Raw genomic sequence first — 17,591 nt, 5'->3', positions numbered from 1 at the left:
AATAATAGGCAAGGAAAAAATAAAACGAAAAATAATTTTCCACACACATTTATTCAAAACACACAGTAAACTATAATAAACAACTGTTTTGACACTTAATAAAGGTAATTTGAGGTCTTGTGTGAAAGGCTGTACAACAAAAAGGTTCAAACAATAAACACAAATGCACATTTTGAACAATATATACAAAATGGTCTATGCGTATTGTTGTCCATTGATATGGTAAACAGTGCTTCCAGTCCATCCAGTAACATTCACATGCAAAGTAGTGGAGCAATCCTGGTAGTTACACACTCTTTGTTTGAGCACGTGAGATTGTCATCAGTTCAGTTTCAGTTTATTGCCATTTGCAGTAGAAAAACTACATTGGAATTAAAAAATTGCGAGCAGATCTCAGTGCACATCAAACACACAAACACAAGCCATTCATTCAACATGTACAGCATGATTAAAACCCCCAAGCCACATAAAAATCTCAAAAGAAGGTATTTAAAGTCAATACATAGTAATTTAAAATATCAAAAACTTAAGTGCCACTTCAGAGGCTCTCCATCTGCTCCTTTCACTGATCGCTGTGCGTAATGGCGCAGGGCACACTGAGTATGTACTAATAGTATGTACTCATTGGAGCACCCAGGGGGCTATTCAAATGGGCCAACTAGTAACATATCACTCCTGAAAACAATCTTTGGCTTTTCACGTGAGGTAAATCTGCCCTATGATTGGATTTTGGAACACCATGTGATGGTGAACGAATTCCAATTGGACACTCACATTGCACACGTCATCACACAGCTTCTATGAGGAGTACAAAGATGGCCAATGGCTGGCTCGAAAGTCCGTGGAGTTAACTTTTCAGCAAAAAAAGAGGAAGTTTCTATCTTGTATCATTCAAAAGTTATTTATAATTTAGTAAAGCTTGGTCTCAGCTGTCGTATATGACGGCGTCGGCCCAAGAGGGTTAAATCTCTGCATTATTCAAGGGCGTGTTGTGGGCATACATTGAATTCAACCAATCAGAGTGGCTCCTGCCATCACCTTTAAGCTGGAGGGCAGTTGTGTCCACTGTTATATGTGCAGATTGCTCACTTACCATCATGCATTATTGCAAAGATTAGGAAGGACAAATCCAAGACAAGATGTAGTGCTTGCACCACTGTTAACACTAAGGTAAAAACTGTTCATTTTTACACTGTTGTACACTCTGTGGTCTTACGCATATGGAGGGCTTGTGTGAATTGAGCTTTTATATTTTTAATGTCCGGACCCTTGAGGAAAACTGTATCCCTTATGTTCACCCACCTGATCTCCACTCAGCTTCAGCCATAGGGAGGGAGAATTTTATTTGTTTTTGGTCTTTTATGTGCTTTCTGCACATCCTTTTACACCCCTATATGTGGATTTCACACGCATAGTCATTGTGGATCCATCTCATTGACCCACCCCGTGAAGCTTTCTGACTATGGCAGTAATAGACTACAGTGGACTTTAGACTGGGTGTTTCTAGTCAAGGGTGCAAACGCTTTCTGGTGTCAGATGATATAGATGCACCAGCTCTGTGCCTCACCATGCCACACCCACGAGTGCCACTGGATTACTGATTAAATCACATGATCACCGTGTGTAAAAGCCATCACTGTCTCGAGTGGACACTGAGCAAAATCACTCTTGCGTTGAGTTGTGTGCCGCCACTTTGTGCATGGTGGAAAATACAGTCTAAAGCTGATTTACACTGTTTACAATCTCACACACAAATAAGCAATAAATATTCATGAACCTTGGCGCAGTTGATCTTCAAAACATGCCTTACCACTCTCTATATATGAGTGTTACATTTTTTAATGCGTTTTTATGTGACAGCCAATTTGAATTGGCGATGAAGCCACCAAATTGGACATGAGGTCATATCTCAGCAAAGCTTTGATATATTAAAACTAAACTTGGTACATGGGCTTAGAACCCTGTTGTAAGTAAGCATGAAAAAAGTGGTGTCATTTAACCTCTAGGGGCATTGTTTATCTCACTCAATTCTGTTTACAGCTGTATTCATAGATTTAATTGCTTCACTTCATATTTTGGTAAAAAACCATTGTCTGAAAGTCAATATAAAAACATTACTTCCAGAACTGAACCTTTCATTAAAGGACAAGCTTCAAACATATATAACAAACACTGTAATCACAGACTTTTTTCTCATAGGGAGGTTTTAACCTTTAGGTTTTAAAGGTTTAGTGTTAATCCGCCAGCATTGTTTTGGAATACTGCAATTAGTTTTTTTTTTTATTAATCTGATGCATTACTCATATCAATCTGCGAATCAGATTTCACAGCAACATCCACAACCATTCATAAGTTATCTTCACAAATTAATCCACATATTGCACACACAGAATCACAAGTGAAAGCATTCTTCACTGTAATGACAAATGACAACATTGTGCATGTAAATGAATTTAAAAAACTGAGGGGACAACTTCAAATGTGCTTAGTGGGCAAAAACAGGCTTGTTACTGAAGACAAATGAGCCACTGTACCCACATCATCTCCATTTTTATTCACATATCTCCACCGAAGGGGAAACAATACTACAAAATAATGCTGGGGCCAGTTTGTTCGATGCCATTCCCATAAAAAAAGTTCTAAAAAAACTGCTGCTTTCTCGAGACAAGCATTTTTTGGAGGTTGTTCGCTTCAAGGTTCATGACATGGTTAACTTTTTTACTGAAACCTGGAACTACACAACGTGGCAAAAATTGAAATGAACTCCAAATCACGAACAAAGCATTAACTGGTTTTACCCTCTTTTTTGACCTGTCGCTGCACCTTTTCCTGTCAAAGCATGGATTGGGTATTATTAATGCGCTTGAAGAAGGTGACCTCTGCACCAGGTCATGGAAGTCACACCATTCATCTGCACAACTGGAACAATGAGCATCATATCTGGACAGTCTGAGAAATTGCTTTTAGGATTTCAGTACTAGGTTGAAAAATGCCGACTGGAGACACACTTTACAGTTTACACTCATGCACTGGACCAGTTTTACTAATTAAGCAACAACCAAAAAAACAACTAAAGCCTGCAGTAAGCTGCATCCTTCAAACCTAATTTGTGCTCAAATGTGTGTGTGTGTTTAAGGAAAATATTTCTCAGAACAAATTTCCTCTCACAGTTACACATAATACAAATATTCAAATTTTTATATCTCCTCAAAATTCATTCATATCTGTGCATAGCGCTGTTAGCTGCTCATTTGTCATTGTATTAAGTCATATAAAGTGCATTCATAGTGCACCACTTTTCCCACATTTTATGTTATAGCCTTATTCCAAAAATGGTTAAAATTCATTTCTTTCCCTCAAAATTCTACCCACAACACCCCATAATGACAACATGATTTTTTTTTATTTTTGCAAATTTATTAAAAATAAAAACTAAAATCACTCACTCACTCACTCACTCACTCACTCACTCACTCACTCACTCACTCACTCACTCACTCACTCACTCACTCACTCACTCACTCACCTTCAACCACTTACTCCAATGAAGGGTTGTGGGCAGCTGGAGCCTATCCCAGCAGTTATAGAACGTGAGGCAGGGTACACCCTGGACAGGATGGCAGTCTGTCGCAGGGCCACATAAAGACAAACACAATTACACTCACATGCACACCTACAGACCATTTCAAGTGTCCAATCCACCTAACCTGCATGGCTTTGGATGTGGGAGGAAGCCGGAGCAACCGGAGAGAACCAACGCAAACATGGGGAGAACATGCAAACTCCACACTGAAAGGCCCCAGGTGGGAATCAAACCCGTGACCTTCTTGCTGTCAGGCAATGGTGCTAACCAGTAAGTCACATGTACATAGGTATTCACACCCTTTGCTCAATACTTTGTTGACACACTTTTGGCAGCAACTACAGCTTCAAGTCTTCTTGAATGTGATGCCACAAGCTTGGTGCACCTATCTTTGGGCAGTTTTGTCCATTCTTCTTTGCAGCACCTCTCAAGCTCCATCAGGTTGGATGGGGAGCGTCGGTGCACAGCCATTTTCAGATCTCTCCAGAGATGTTCAGTCAGATTCAGGTCTGGGCTCTGGCTGGGCCACTCAAGGACATATGCAGAGTTGTCCTGAAACCACGCCTTTGATATGTTGGCTGTGTGTTTAGGATCATTGTGTTGCTGAAAGATGAACTGTTGGCCCAGTTTGAGGTCAAGAGCGCTCTGGAGCAGGTTTCATCCAGGATGTTTTTGTACATTGCTGCATTCATCTTTCCCTCAATCCTGACTAGTCTCACAGTTTCCGCTGCTGAAAAACATCCCCACAGCATGATGCTGCCACCACAGCCCAGTCTCACGGTTTTGTTTTTAGTGCTCCCGTGATGAATTGACTCAAATTTTTGTGACAGGGCTTTTTTTTTAACTCACTATCACTAACACTACTCCCACCCCCAACCCTAACCATAACCACCCCGACCCCCGCTTCACTTTTAATTTTGTGCAGCCATCATGGAATGAATGAGAATGAATTTGTGCTGCCGTGACGAAAATGAGGTGCTTTTCGTCACAATATCTTGAACCAATAGATTAATGTATATTTCATGCTGCTAAATCACGACTTGCCGTGAGACTGGGTTGGCCATCACCATGCTTCACTGTAGGGATGGTGCCTGTTTTCCTCCAAGCATGACTCCTGGCATTCACGCTAAAGAGCTCAATTTTTGTCTCATTAGACCAGAGAACTTTCTCATGATTTGTACCTCGAGACAATCCTGTCTCAGAGGTCTACAGACAATTCCTTTGACTTCATGCTTGGTTTGTGCTCTGACATGCACTGTCAACTGTGGGACCTTATATATAGACAGGTACCTTTCCAAATCATGTCCAATCAACTGAATTTACCCCGAGTGGACTCCAGTTAAGCTGTAGAAACATCTCAAGGATGATCATTGGAAACAAGATGCACCTGAGCTCAATTTTGAGCTTCATGGCAAAGGATGTGAATACTTATGTACATGTGAGTTCTGAGTTTTGTTTGTTGTTTTACTAAATTTGGAAAAAACACTCAAAAACACATTTTTGTCACATTGTCATTATGGGGTATTGTGAGTAGAATTTTTAGGAAATCTCAATTTTGGAATAAGGCTGTAATATGACAAAATGTGGAAAAAACTGAAGCACTGTAAAAACTTTGCGGATCCGCTGTACTCTGCAACATTTAATTTTTTTTTTGGGGGGGGGGGGGGGGGGGGGGTGTTGGATTTTCGTTGTGGCTGACCTTGCCAGGGGTGGCTTTGTGGTTAGCACTGTTGCCTCACAGCAAGAAGGCTGTGGGATTGCATCCCACCTTGTCCTTTCTGTGTGCAGTTTGCATGTTCTTCCCATGTTCACATGGGTTCTCCCCTGGTTGTTCAGCTTCCTCCCACTTCTAAAGACATGCAGGTTAGGTGAACGGGTGTCTCTAAATTGACTGTAGGTGTGAATGAGTTTATCCATATGTGGCCCTGTGATAAACTGGTGTCCCGTCCAGGGTGTACCCCACCTCTTGCTCTATGACTGCTATAATAGGCTTTCTGCAGGGTTGTGTGGATTTGTGATTGTGTTACTTCAGCTTTGGAACATAACCACTGTAATATAATCAGAACTAATTTGACCACCTCCATTACTTGCTTTTTCTTAAATTCCTAAATTCATTCAAAATCCTTTCTGCAGGGTTGTGTGTAGTAGTTATGATAATGTTAGCTGAATTTTAGAATGTAACCACTGTAAAGCAACACAAAGTAATAGTTAGGTACATTTGTACATTTGAGGAAATGGTCTGACTCACTGACAGCCACACCTGCTTCGAATTTCCATCATCCATTCACAGTCCAGCAACCATGCAGCAGGTGGCAGTGTTCAACAGGTGGGAGACTTATCAGTAGGATATTATTTAAGTGAAACAAAGTTGCTTTTTGTATTAATCTGATCCATCAGATTTCACCAGATTTTAATACATTTTTCCTCAATGTATGCCCTTTATGTTATGATTTCTGTCTGTGTCTGTCCTTATCCTCTGTCTCCCTGTTTTGACCGTTCCTGGGTTTGGTTCTCTTTGTTAGGTTCTCTGCAGAGGTGGGACGAAGTCACCAGCAAGTCATTCACAAATCATGAATCGGCAAGTCTCAAGTCATAATGACCACTTGACTTGACACATACTGATTCATGACTTGAGAATGACTTGAAAGTGACTTCGTCCCACCTCTGGTTCTCTGTGTTATCAATGTCATATCTTTCTCAAACACTTCCAGCTTTATTTATTGGTCAGTTTCCTTGTGCGTGTTGTTAGCTTTCTTCCTGTGTCTCTCATCTGTTTCCCATCAGGGATTTTCCTCACCTGTCTCCCATTTGTGTGATCACCTCCCTGTATATTTATACCCCTGTGTTCCTCTCCCACTTTACCTAAATGTTGTGCTTTTTGATCTCTTCTCACCAGTAGTTTTCTAGTGTTTCCTTTAAATTGACTTCTTGTTGTTAAGCCTGATTTTCCCTTAGTGTATTTTTGGTATTTCCTGCCATTTATTAGGCACGGTTGCCCATTATTCTGATTGATCACTGTGTTTTGACATCTAGCTCTGTTTTTTTTTTTTTTTTTTGGACCTTCTGCCGATGTATCCCCTCATGGACGCTGTCATGTGAGTTTCCTGGCTTCCTGTGTACTGACCTCTGCAACGACCCTGGTTCTAGCAGTAACGCCGTTTCTTAAGCCAACACAACTTATCTCTACTTTGGGGTCTTCAACCCTCTTCCCTCTGTGACACTTTTAATTTAGAGACATACAAAATGACAGCATTTATTGTTTTTGATGAACATGTTAACAAACTAGAAGAGAGGGACACATTCATTTATTTGTCACATTGCATTTTATAGGGTACCTGTCTGGGCTTTTCCCAAGCCAATGAATAATAGAACACATTGGTGTTGCAAAACTAATCCTGGATATTTACATCTTTAAGATACTGTTACAGCGTAACAATCTAACACTGTTTCTGGTGACTGTTGAGGTGAACATGCCTCTAGCTGCACTGGCCTGTGGTCATTTATGCGGCTAGTTGTTTGACCATCTTCTTAGATGGCTGATTCTGAGGTGGAAGTACTGAAATCTTGTTGACAGTGTGCCGGATTGGACTGTCCTGTCGCTCTCATCTTTTCTATTTTTATCAGACCCGGAGTTTTGATTTGGGCTTTTATCATCCACTCCAAAGGGAGAGCGAGATAGAAATGGCAGAATTGTGAGAGGGAAGGAGAGTGTTTTTCTCTCCTAAAACTACTGTACTGTGAGCGTCTGCATTGTAGATCAAACAATGTAATGGGTATAAAAATATACTAAAACACACAGCTGATTGTGCATTCTGGGTCTGTCCATTAAGGTGAAAGTAGAGAAATCAGTATGTTTGAAGCATATGGAGCTGATTTGGTTGGACATCTCACATTATACATTAACAACATATGTACAGCTGTCACTCAATGATGATAATAATACTACTAATAATAATTTGACAGTTCAGAAATATTCACTGACCCTTCTTTTCAATAACCACGAGTCTTCCATCCATTGAGTCTGTTAGTTTCTTGACCTGTTGATGAATAACTTTTTGTGCAGCGGCAACCACAGGCTGCCGAATGCTTATCAAAAAGGTGTACGATTTTCCTTCATTTTAAATCTCACATTTAAGAAGAGTCCAAATGTACTCAAGTCAGGTGAGGAAGGGGGTCATGTCATTAATGTGTCATCTTTGAGGTCTTTGCTGCATAGCCAACCAGCAGAGTACTTGGATGCATGTGATGGAGCTTTGTCTTCTTGCATAAAAATGATGGCCTTCTTGAATGAAGTACACTTTTTCTTGTACTGCTCCTTGAAGAAAATAGGTTTGTGAGTTGATTTTAAGTCTATCTTCAACCCAAAAAGGTCCCCAATATGATATTCTTCACAATAGTAGTCATTATCAGAACCCCTCCACCACTAGGCTATTACCTGAGTAGAATTGGTGCTGTGTGTCCATTAGTGATCCAGCAGCCCCATCCATCTGGTCCATCAAGAGTCACTCTTATTATATCTGTCCATGAAGACTTTGAAAAAATCTGTCTTCAGATAGTTCTTGGCCCAGTATTGATATTTCAGTTTGTGAGTCTTGTTTAGTGGTGGTCATGTTTCAGTCTTCGTCCATGTCTCTGAGCACTGAACATCTTCCACTTCTGGACAGTCCAGGTAGGTGCCAACTCTAGACTATGGCAGCACTGGAGGATAATGGGTTCCCGGTCTGCAGTCTGCCATCCCTACAGGACCTGAGTAGATGGCTGGTTTTGAGAGGTGGCAATAGACCAGTTGTCTCCCTGGGTGGTTGCCAATCAGGATTCAGGGGCATTCAGGTGGATGTGAACTTCTACACTGCCATCACTGACTCCATCATCTCCTCTTCCACCACCGTCTGGTACGCTGCTGCCACTGGTATGGACAAGAGCAAACTGCAGTGCATCATCCATGCAGCAGAGAAGGTGATCGACTGCAATCTGCCATTCCTACAGGACCTGCATGCCTCCAGGGCCCTGAGGTGAGCAAGGAAGATTGTGGCTGATCCCTCCCACCCAGTTCGCAAACTTTTTGTCACCCTCCCCTCTGGCAGGTGGCAGAGGTCCATCCGGACCAAAACCTCAAGACACACAAACAGCTTCTTTCCATCTGCAGATCGACTACTAAGTAATGCACTACCACAAAGTACAGATTGATCATCCCTGCCCTGAAACGTACTGTACATCTGTACTCCAATCACTTGTTTTTGCTATCCCACTCCACTGCGTTATATTTATATTTATTTAACAGTGAATATTGTATTGCCTATTTGACTCTTTTACTTCTTACAGAAGTGTTTTTTTCTTTTCTTGTTCTTATTGTTTTTGCACCAATAACACCAGATCAAATTTCTTGTATGTGCAAACTTATTTGGCAATAAATTTGATTCTGATTCTGGTAGCATCATGCTTAATTCGTCTGAAGTCTTTTGCAGTTAATTTGCATCTTTTCTTCTCCACACTTTTCTTGCGATACTGTTGATTATTTGCAACAAAATGTTTGATTGTTCTGTGATCAAGCCTTAATAGCTGAGCTATTTCTAGTGTGTTGCATCCCACTGAAAGGCATTTTACAACTTCTGACTTTTTAGTCTCTGTTTAATCTCTATTTTGCCCCTTTTTGCCTGAGGTAATGAAGCTGCCTAATAATTATGCAGATCTTGATATACGGTGTTAATCGCCACAACCTTCCAAGTTACACAATTGTGTATCACCTGAAAATACTTAAACCCAACAAGCATTCATGTTAAAACATTGCTTGGAACTGGAAAATATGCATAGAAATGATGATAAGGTCAGAACACTCGCTTAATAATTATGCATGCATTTGATAAACGGACAGCTTTCGGGTTTTGATGTAGTGATATAGCAACTGGCATGATTCCCACATGGAGTTGTGTGTCCTGCTGGGGGCTGATGTGCATCCAGTACTACTGATGTGCATGATTGACCTGATGAATGGTCATGGATGCCTTGAGTGGCAGAAGCAGATGGCACGTTGGCAGAGCTCAGTCGTTGTGCCCTCTGTGGACATGCCACGTGCTGAGCACAAGTAATCACCCGCTCCCACTCAACACTTAAATAACCAAGTGCAGCAGCACGATGCTTAACACAAACTCCATGTAGGAGGATGAAATACGTACATACCAACCGATCTGACCACACAAAGTACACCATGCAGCCTTTTCTTCTGGTATATTTCCTGCTACTCTGTACATAATATGTGGGACATCATATGGTCATGCTTGTGTCTGTCCGTCTGTCGCTGTGAGCATGGACACATTTTTGAAGATGAGATAACTCAATAACTACACTGCAGACAAGTGATGTTCCCACCACCCCCTGTGGATTAGATGATCTTGCTCATATAGTGGCACATTAAAGAGGGAAATGATGATGGAGACTTTCCGTGTGTGTGTGTGTGTGTGCATGTGAGTGAATGCAACATATTGTTACCAGTACATCGTACATACTTTCACCATAGGTACACTGAAAAAAGAGAATAGTTGAACCAACTTAAATGAATTGTTTCAATTGGTAACATGTAAATGAATTAAGTTGTTTCATCTTAAGTTTGTAAGTTGATCTAACTTACTAAGTTCAAACAACTTAATTCATTTAGAAAGTTGATCTAACTTATTAACTTAAGTTCAAGCAATTTAATTCATTTAGATGTTACCCAAAGAACCAACTTTTTAAGTTGGTTCTTTTTTTCAGTGTACATTTTTGGAACTGGATTGGAGCTGATTTCTAATTTTGGTTTGCTTGATAAATGGTAAATTCTGTATTTTTTGCTCTTGTGAACACAATAACTTATTTAGAAATTGCATTTGGCAACTGTATTTGTTAATTAGATTAGATTAGATTAGATATACTTTATTGATCTCACAATGGAGAAATTACGTTTACACTCCAGTTACCTCAGACAGCAATTAGTCCACAATTATTACTTGTTTACCGTAATAATGGCACACATCAGAATTAAAGGCTAAATAGTTGATCCCAATCTCACAGGTACCCCACCCTGAGGAGTAGATTAGCTGATTGCATTTTAAGATTGTTTTGAACTTTTGTGCATATTAATATATATTTTTCTTTATATTAACATATAAAGAAGTCTTTTGTTCTAATCGTCAAATCTGATGGTGGCTTCTATTACGAATCATGTATTGTTTTGACAGATATAATCACATATATATGACCGTTGGTGTGCTGACTTGCAACTTGGAATGCGATAATTCCAGTGCTGCTTTTTACAAAATTCCTCTTGGTTGTATTTTTCCAAACATTTATGAAAACTAGCATTTTTTTCTGGCAGGTGAGCACCCTGGGGAAAGAAGTGGCGGACCTTGGACATGTAATGAAAAGAATGGCCCAACTCATGGAGACACTCATGTTATCACTGCCACAGCCTTCAATAATCTGTCCCACGCACTGCTCTCCAGCACACCACCCACTACTATCCCATCCTGCAGCTTCTGCATCATATCCGCCCCCCTCCTCATCTCAGCTTACCTCCACCTGGACAGACATGCCAACATCATTGCCCTCCCCTGGTAATACCACACAACTCCCCTTTTCACTCTCTCAGCAACATGGTGGAATTTGCCATATGGACTCAATCTCTCACAAACATATACCCCAGGACCTTCAGGTGGGATACACTACTGCCCCAAACTCAACACCACCCCAAAGCCCCAACTCTTCAGCTCTTCAGCTACAACCAACAATACCTTCTGTCATCTCCTCAACATCATGAAGCCTGGTCTGCCTTCTCTTCCACCTCTGTGGGAAGGAAGAGGTGACGGTATCCTCAAACATCATCAGGGCTCTGGAAGTTCTCGAACTTGAATTGTGAGGAATCAACAACAACCAAGCAAAGAGTCCTTCCTGGACTGGGCTGGATCTCTTACAGGATACTTATTTGGGATGTGCCTGAACTAAAAAAATAAAATAAAATAAAAAATAAACTGACAAAATGGGGTTATCCATTTAACTTGAGGACATTTGCAGGGACACACCTCAGATTTGACTTTTCCACTCATTATAAAGGCACATATTTAAATATCCAGTTGCATGACAACAGCTACAGATGGAGTAGGTGTGGTAGCTTTACCTTTTTAATTAAAGATGTTGTGTTGAGGCATAGGAATCAGTGGGCTAATCCTACACTACTTACAGTCCACTGAGCAACCCCCCCCCCCACCCCCCCCGTCAGAGGACAACACAAGAATTTTACTGTAAAGGAGGACATAAGGGTTGTACAAGAGTGGAGGGATGGGGGATCGGGGAAGTTTGTCTGTCCATGTTTTTGCTCCTGGTTATAGGGATTAGAGCCTGACTGATATATTGGTTGCCCAATAATATCAGCGGATATGAGCTTTTTGCAGACAATATCCCTATTGGCATTGTTTTTGCCGGTATTAAAACGTTTTACCAAATAAACAATGTAGATAAACACTTTGGCTGTTGGAAATGGTGTCATTACATAGTTTGTCCAACAGAGAGTGCGGCGTCATTTACAATGCTGTCAAGCATGGCTTGGACCCCATCACCCCTTGGTCACATTAGCTACGAGAGACAGAGGCCAAGCGACCAGCTGCTATTCATTTTCAATCAGAGTGGATGTTTTACAGTGATAAGGAGGCAAGTCTAAAATAGACAAGAAGTCTTTTTAATTCAAATGCTGAGTGATGTGACGTGATGACTGCTTATCTGAGTGAAGGCAGCGTAACAGCAATGTGATGTGTATTGGTCGGTTGCTAGAACAAAATCATCCAAGATGCTGGAATGTGCTCCCAGACAGCTGTATTTCTGGATAAATCTAATACATTTGGCATTCTTTATTTAGTTAAAGTTATATGTCAACAGATATGTCAGTATTGTAAATTTTTTACTCCCTAGTGTTGGTATCGGTCCCCAAAAATTTATATCGGTCGGGCTCTAATGGAGATGGTAGAAAGTTGGTTGGTTCTGTTGGAGGAAGACAAAGCACAGTAAGAGGTAGAAGTGGAGGTTGGATATGAACCTCCACCGCCACCTGTTCTGCCATTTACTCCTCAGCCGCCACCACATCTTCTGACCCTTCTTCCCTTCCTCAGTCAGCCTGTTCCCTGGATTGTGTTGACTGGTCAGCGGTCAGTTGCGGGCTGGTTGGCTCTTTGCCACTGGCCTTGGCTAGTAAAAGCTGACGTTGGGATTGCGGTGGGTGTATGTAATGCCTCGGGCAACACAGGCCCTGCTGTCATCTGAGCACAGAGACTTTCACTCTTTCTCTTTCTCCCCCCTTCTCCCCATATGTCTGTCACTTTCTCCACTGTTGTCTCTCTCTCTCTTTTTCTCTCTGCATGCCTTTCAAAGCCTTTTGAGTAGTGCCTGCAGACACACATTAACATGCATGTCACCCTGTGGAAATCCAGCTTGCTATTTATCTATTTAAAGGAAACACGGTTCGTTGTTTTAATAACTGAACCGGCTGTATATTGAATGTGAGCTCTGATAAATTGAGTTATTTTAGGCTCAAGATAGACATCCCTGTCGAAATGTGGCCTGAAGCAAATCACAAACACTATATAGCCTCATGATCCGTGACAGGCCGTTCTCGTGATCGCCACCCAGGGATAACAATGCTGAGATCCATTTTCTCAGCTGTGTGGAGTGAAGGCAATATATCCCCCCAAAAAGCACAATAGTAAATAAAGATGCTTTTATATTTCTATGAATATGAATATGAATGTATCAAGATGTATTTTTTTGTACCTCAAAGAATGAAAGCGTGAGGGACATTAGTCGGCTAATTGAAGCTGGAGGATGTGAGGTTATGGCACGTTTTGTTTGCCATTACCAGCCAAAGCAATGAAACCACGAAAAGCTCATCCCAGCAGATCATCTCATCTCTTTTGAATTCACGTAGGTTTCACTCTGCTTCTCTGCAAATGGAATGTACTGTAACCAACTTTTTTCCTCACTATTTTGATATGTATTAGATACAATAAAACGGTTATGCTAATAAATGACAAATAAGACTGTTACGCAGTGACTTTTGTTTTATACTAGCATGATAACTTACTTTTTGGTGGTTCATTCATCAGGTGAAGGAGGTGATCAATTAATTTGTATGGTCAGATTATAACAACTAGGCAATAGTACCCATGGGAATGAACACAATAATGGCTACAGCAATCTGACATTTGGTCCAAAATGACCTTGACGTTCACCCCAATGATTAACCACTGCCTGACCATGCCAAGGCACCATGCCAATCCACCAGTGTGGGTGCCATTTTGGAGCTGAAAATCAAATTTCTTGACTTTGTTCTTTGCCAAAATAAAATCAAAATTCCTGGACCTTCACTTTTGCCCAAATGAGTTATTCAAGGGTGCACTGATTAATGTCAATCAGCACTGAGGTTGGGGTTGGGATCAGTCAGGCAACAGTGATGTTTGTCATGGTCCCAGAAAAGTTTTCAACATGCTTAAAATCTTCAGCATTCATACTAAAATGCCAGTAAAAGTTGGGCTCCGCTACCACTATGTCACCTTCGCTCATGTGCATTACCACTCTGCTCACCTCCAATGGCCAACATTGGATACATGAACATCGGACATGAACAAATGTGTAGAACTATGAAGAAATGTAAAGGAATGTGTAGAACCTTTCTTGATGGCACACCAGTAGGAAGTAAGTCAATTGCAGCGTTACATAGAGTTTATGTAGGCTATGTCACCTGACGTCTCAAAGGTTGAGTTGACGATCAACTTTGCCAAGCTATGCTACTGCTCCACAAAGTTCGCGACCAATGCGTCTGCCGTTCAATGTCAAAAGTTGAACTCCCTCCTATAGTAAGTCAATGGACCATCACGAAACATGGTGCTCCATCAGTACAATGTCGCTCTCTACTGGGCTATGATGACCTGTGTTGAAGACAGGATCTCTAGTCTCCTGGAGTGAGCCTTCTCTGGGTTTTCACAGAGATTTGTCAGAATCTGCCAAATCGTCCAACATTAGCTACTTCACATCATAGTGTGAATGGGCCTTAAGGGCAATTTCAGGGTCAACCTTCCTTCACCTACCAAGTTTGGTAGAAATCCTGGGAGGTGGCCAACAGACCTGGAAGGAGTAGGCCAACAGAAAAGTAGACATGAACCATCAGGTCACCATCACCAGATAGAACCATCCCTGGTTCTCAAGACCAGGCATCTAAGTGGCTCTACTCTACTCTTCTATTCTACTCTTCTTCTTTTTCTTTTTTTAGACATTTAGATATACCTTAGTATACACTAGTAGAGTTCTACTTTAGAATTGGAATATATTATAGAAGACATACCTTACTGAATTTTCATTACCTTGACCCCAGTGACTGACCTTTTGCAAATTTGACCTTAAAGAACAATTGTGAACTCACCTCCATGCGTTTGCCAAGTTAAATGCAAATCTGAGCGGAGAAAAACTCTAAATTTTGACCGTTGACCTCAGTGACCTTAACCCAAATGATCGACATATGGCAAATTTGTTCTTGCCTACATAATTCCATAACCCACCTACATATGTGTGCCACAGGCATAGACAAATCATAAAGTTGACCTTTGATGCCAATGACCATGACCTTTGCCAAAACAAACCCCCATCCTGGTATCAGCCTACATGCACTTAGCAAGTTTGGTGGAAACTGGCCCAAGCACCTCAGAGAAGCAGTGACACAAACAAACATTCCTCAAATGATACTCGGATAAACGTCATTCAATACTTTCCAAAACTGTCAAACTCGGAAATCTTGTAGAAATGCCTTAGAATTGGTCTGACTTTGAAATCAGAGATCTATGCTCCACCCACAGCGGAGAGGAGATAAGTCTTGTACATTGTGCACCGCTTCCTTCTTCGATAAGTCTCACCCACCAGATGGCAAATATCACACGATTATTAACGTTCTTTCCATAAAGGTCTTACTGTGTTTGAACAGAGCCACGGAGAAATGTTGCCCTAAAGGAGACGAACATCTGAAAGTTAAACACGGAACAGCTTGCATGTAAGCAACGGGATTTCTTCAACCTCTTAATGCACCAACACACGTGCGGCCACAAATACCCAGCGTCAATAATAACAGCAGAATTCTGCATTGCCAGACTGCTGCTTCTCCGTGCCGTGTTGGTAATACCAGCGCGTATTAGTGCTGTGCATGTGTGTACCTGCCCTTTGTTTGTTGCAGCCACGGTCCATCTGAAGTGAAAGTGCACCGTCGTCACATCACACTGGTGTCGTAGGCGAGGATGAAACCTGAGTAAGCGTGCGTGTGCCTGATCCCGTTGACACACCTGTCATCGGCCTCGCTGCTCGCATGAAGACCTGGACCACAAAACTTGCCTGTTTCTGCTTTTGTGTGTGTGTCTGTTGTAAAAATATGAGCGGGGATCTTCCTCCCGGGTGTTGCAGTGCCTGCTGGCGAAAACGACACATGATGTGAGCGCGCAAGGCAAATGTAAATGTTATGATTACAGATGGGTTGGGTTGGGAAGGCGCTGTGTCACACAACACGGAGCAGTGCACCCTTGTATTGTGGTTTGTCAGCCCTCTACCACAGAAGATTTTGTTTTAAGTTGTGTTGAGTGATATTTTTTAAACAAAAGTGTTGACTGTGATAATAAAGTATTTTGTTGTCACGTACAATGTTTGGCAAAATTCTATCCTAGGTCTTTTTGGATCCTTTGGATCTATGAAGGTTAAATATGAAAAAGTATCTATCGGCGATACTGGGCCTGTATTTACTTGGTGTATGTGTAACTTCAATCACGGAGAAACCGGGGAGAGCCAACATTTGCCGCTTGGTTTTCTTATGTATTTAGGATCGAGGATGAACGCTGTGAAAATGGAAAGTTGATAGGACAAATATTTTTGGAGAAATTAGGGATAATAGCTAACAAGAGTGAACAATGGATGTTAATATCACCATTAATCATCTCTGGATGACAAGCTGTGAACAAAGGAAATATCTCAACCTTGCCAGTTGTAAAACATTAAACTAAATGTGCCAAATAAATGTAATTATTCACAAAACTTTCTCATTTTAACTTCCTGCACTTTCAGTTAAAATCATAGAAACTTTACTTAATTTATTACCACCATTGAAAAACGTCAGCTATTTATTTTATAAACACTTCCCAATCTAGAACCCATGGATCCCCATGGGTAACGTGCTGGTGTATATTTATTTGTACATTTACATCATGGAATAAAGAGTGTGCAGGATTTGCATCAGTGCTCTAATGCTTTTCATTAAAGTTGAACCAAATGGACACAAGGAGACTGCAGGGATGTAGAAAAGCAGAAGCATGAGACAGAGGTGTGATGTGTATTGTTGAAACACATTTTGCACATACTTAATAACCGATTCATATTCACTCCTATTTGTGTGGGTCTGCATTTAATCCACTGTGTTCAATCAACTCAATCAACTTTTTTCTTATATAGCACCAAATCACAACAAACAGTTGCCCCAAGGCGCTGTTTGTTGTGACATTGTCACATTGTTTGATGGCAGGCCTGACCCAAATACAGCAACTATTCATCCCCATCCGCACCTTCTATCTAAAAAGCACAGAGAGAATACGGTGCAAGCACTTATTCATGCGTTCATCCATCCATTCAAATGAGCACTTTATCACAGCTAAAAGAGCCACTTAACTTCTCCTTCGTCCCAGATTTTGGTGCAAAAAACATTGGCCTTTTGTATGAGGTGAGAGGTTCGCTTTTGTGTAATAAAAATCTGTTGATTCCTCTCACTTCATCTGCACAGGCTCAGTGGAATATGTTGGAAGCTTTCAGCTGTGTCTCCCATCAACCCTTCTGAGTTCTGCATGATAACAGAAGGGAGATCAGCATTGCATATTCTAGATGTTCTCCCACTCTGCATGCAAGCATACTTAAAAGGAGCACCTGCACAGCGGAGACGGGCTTTATCTGCTCCACTACGGCTGGCAGCCAC

The 17,591-nt window shown here is 41.2% G+C and overlaps 1 protein-coding gene across 1 annotated transcript in view; it reads left to right on the top strand.

The window, feature by feature from the left end:
- kcnh8 (potassium voltage-gated channel, subfamily H (eag-related), member 8) overlaps positions 1–11,990 on the top strand; it is a 120,581-nt gene extending 108,591 nt beyond the window's left edge. Inside the window, exon 16 of the mRNA XM_034161081.1 lies at positions 10,932–11,990. Coding sequence (XP_034016972.1) covers positions 10,932–11,372 — 441 coding nt within the window. The 3' untranslated portion in view covers positions 11,373–11,990. The remainder of the gene's footprint in view (positions 1–10,931) is intronic.
- The last annotated feature ends 5,601 nt before the right edge of the window (positions 11,991–17,591 follow it).

The sequence above is a fragment of the Thalassophryne amazonica genome, chromosome 20 (genome assembly GCF_902500255.1).
Source record: "Thalassophryne amazonica chromosome 20, fThaAma1.1, whole genome shotgun sequence".
Classification (NCBI taxonomy): Eukaryota; Metazoa; Chordata; class Actinopteri; order Batrachoidiformes; family Batrachoididae; genus Thalassophryne; species Thalassophryne amazonica.
This window is presented reverse-complemented; position numbering and strand designations above follow the sequence as displayed.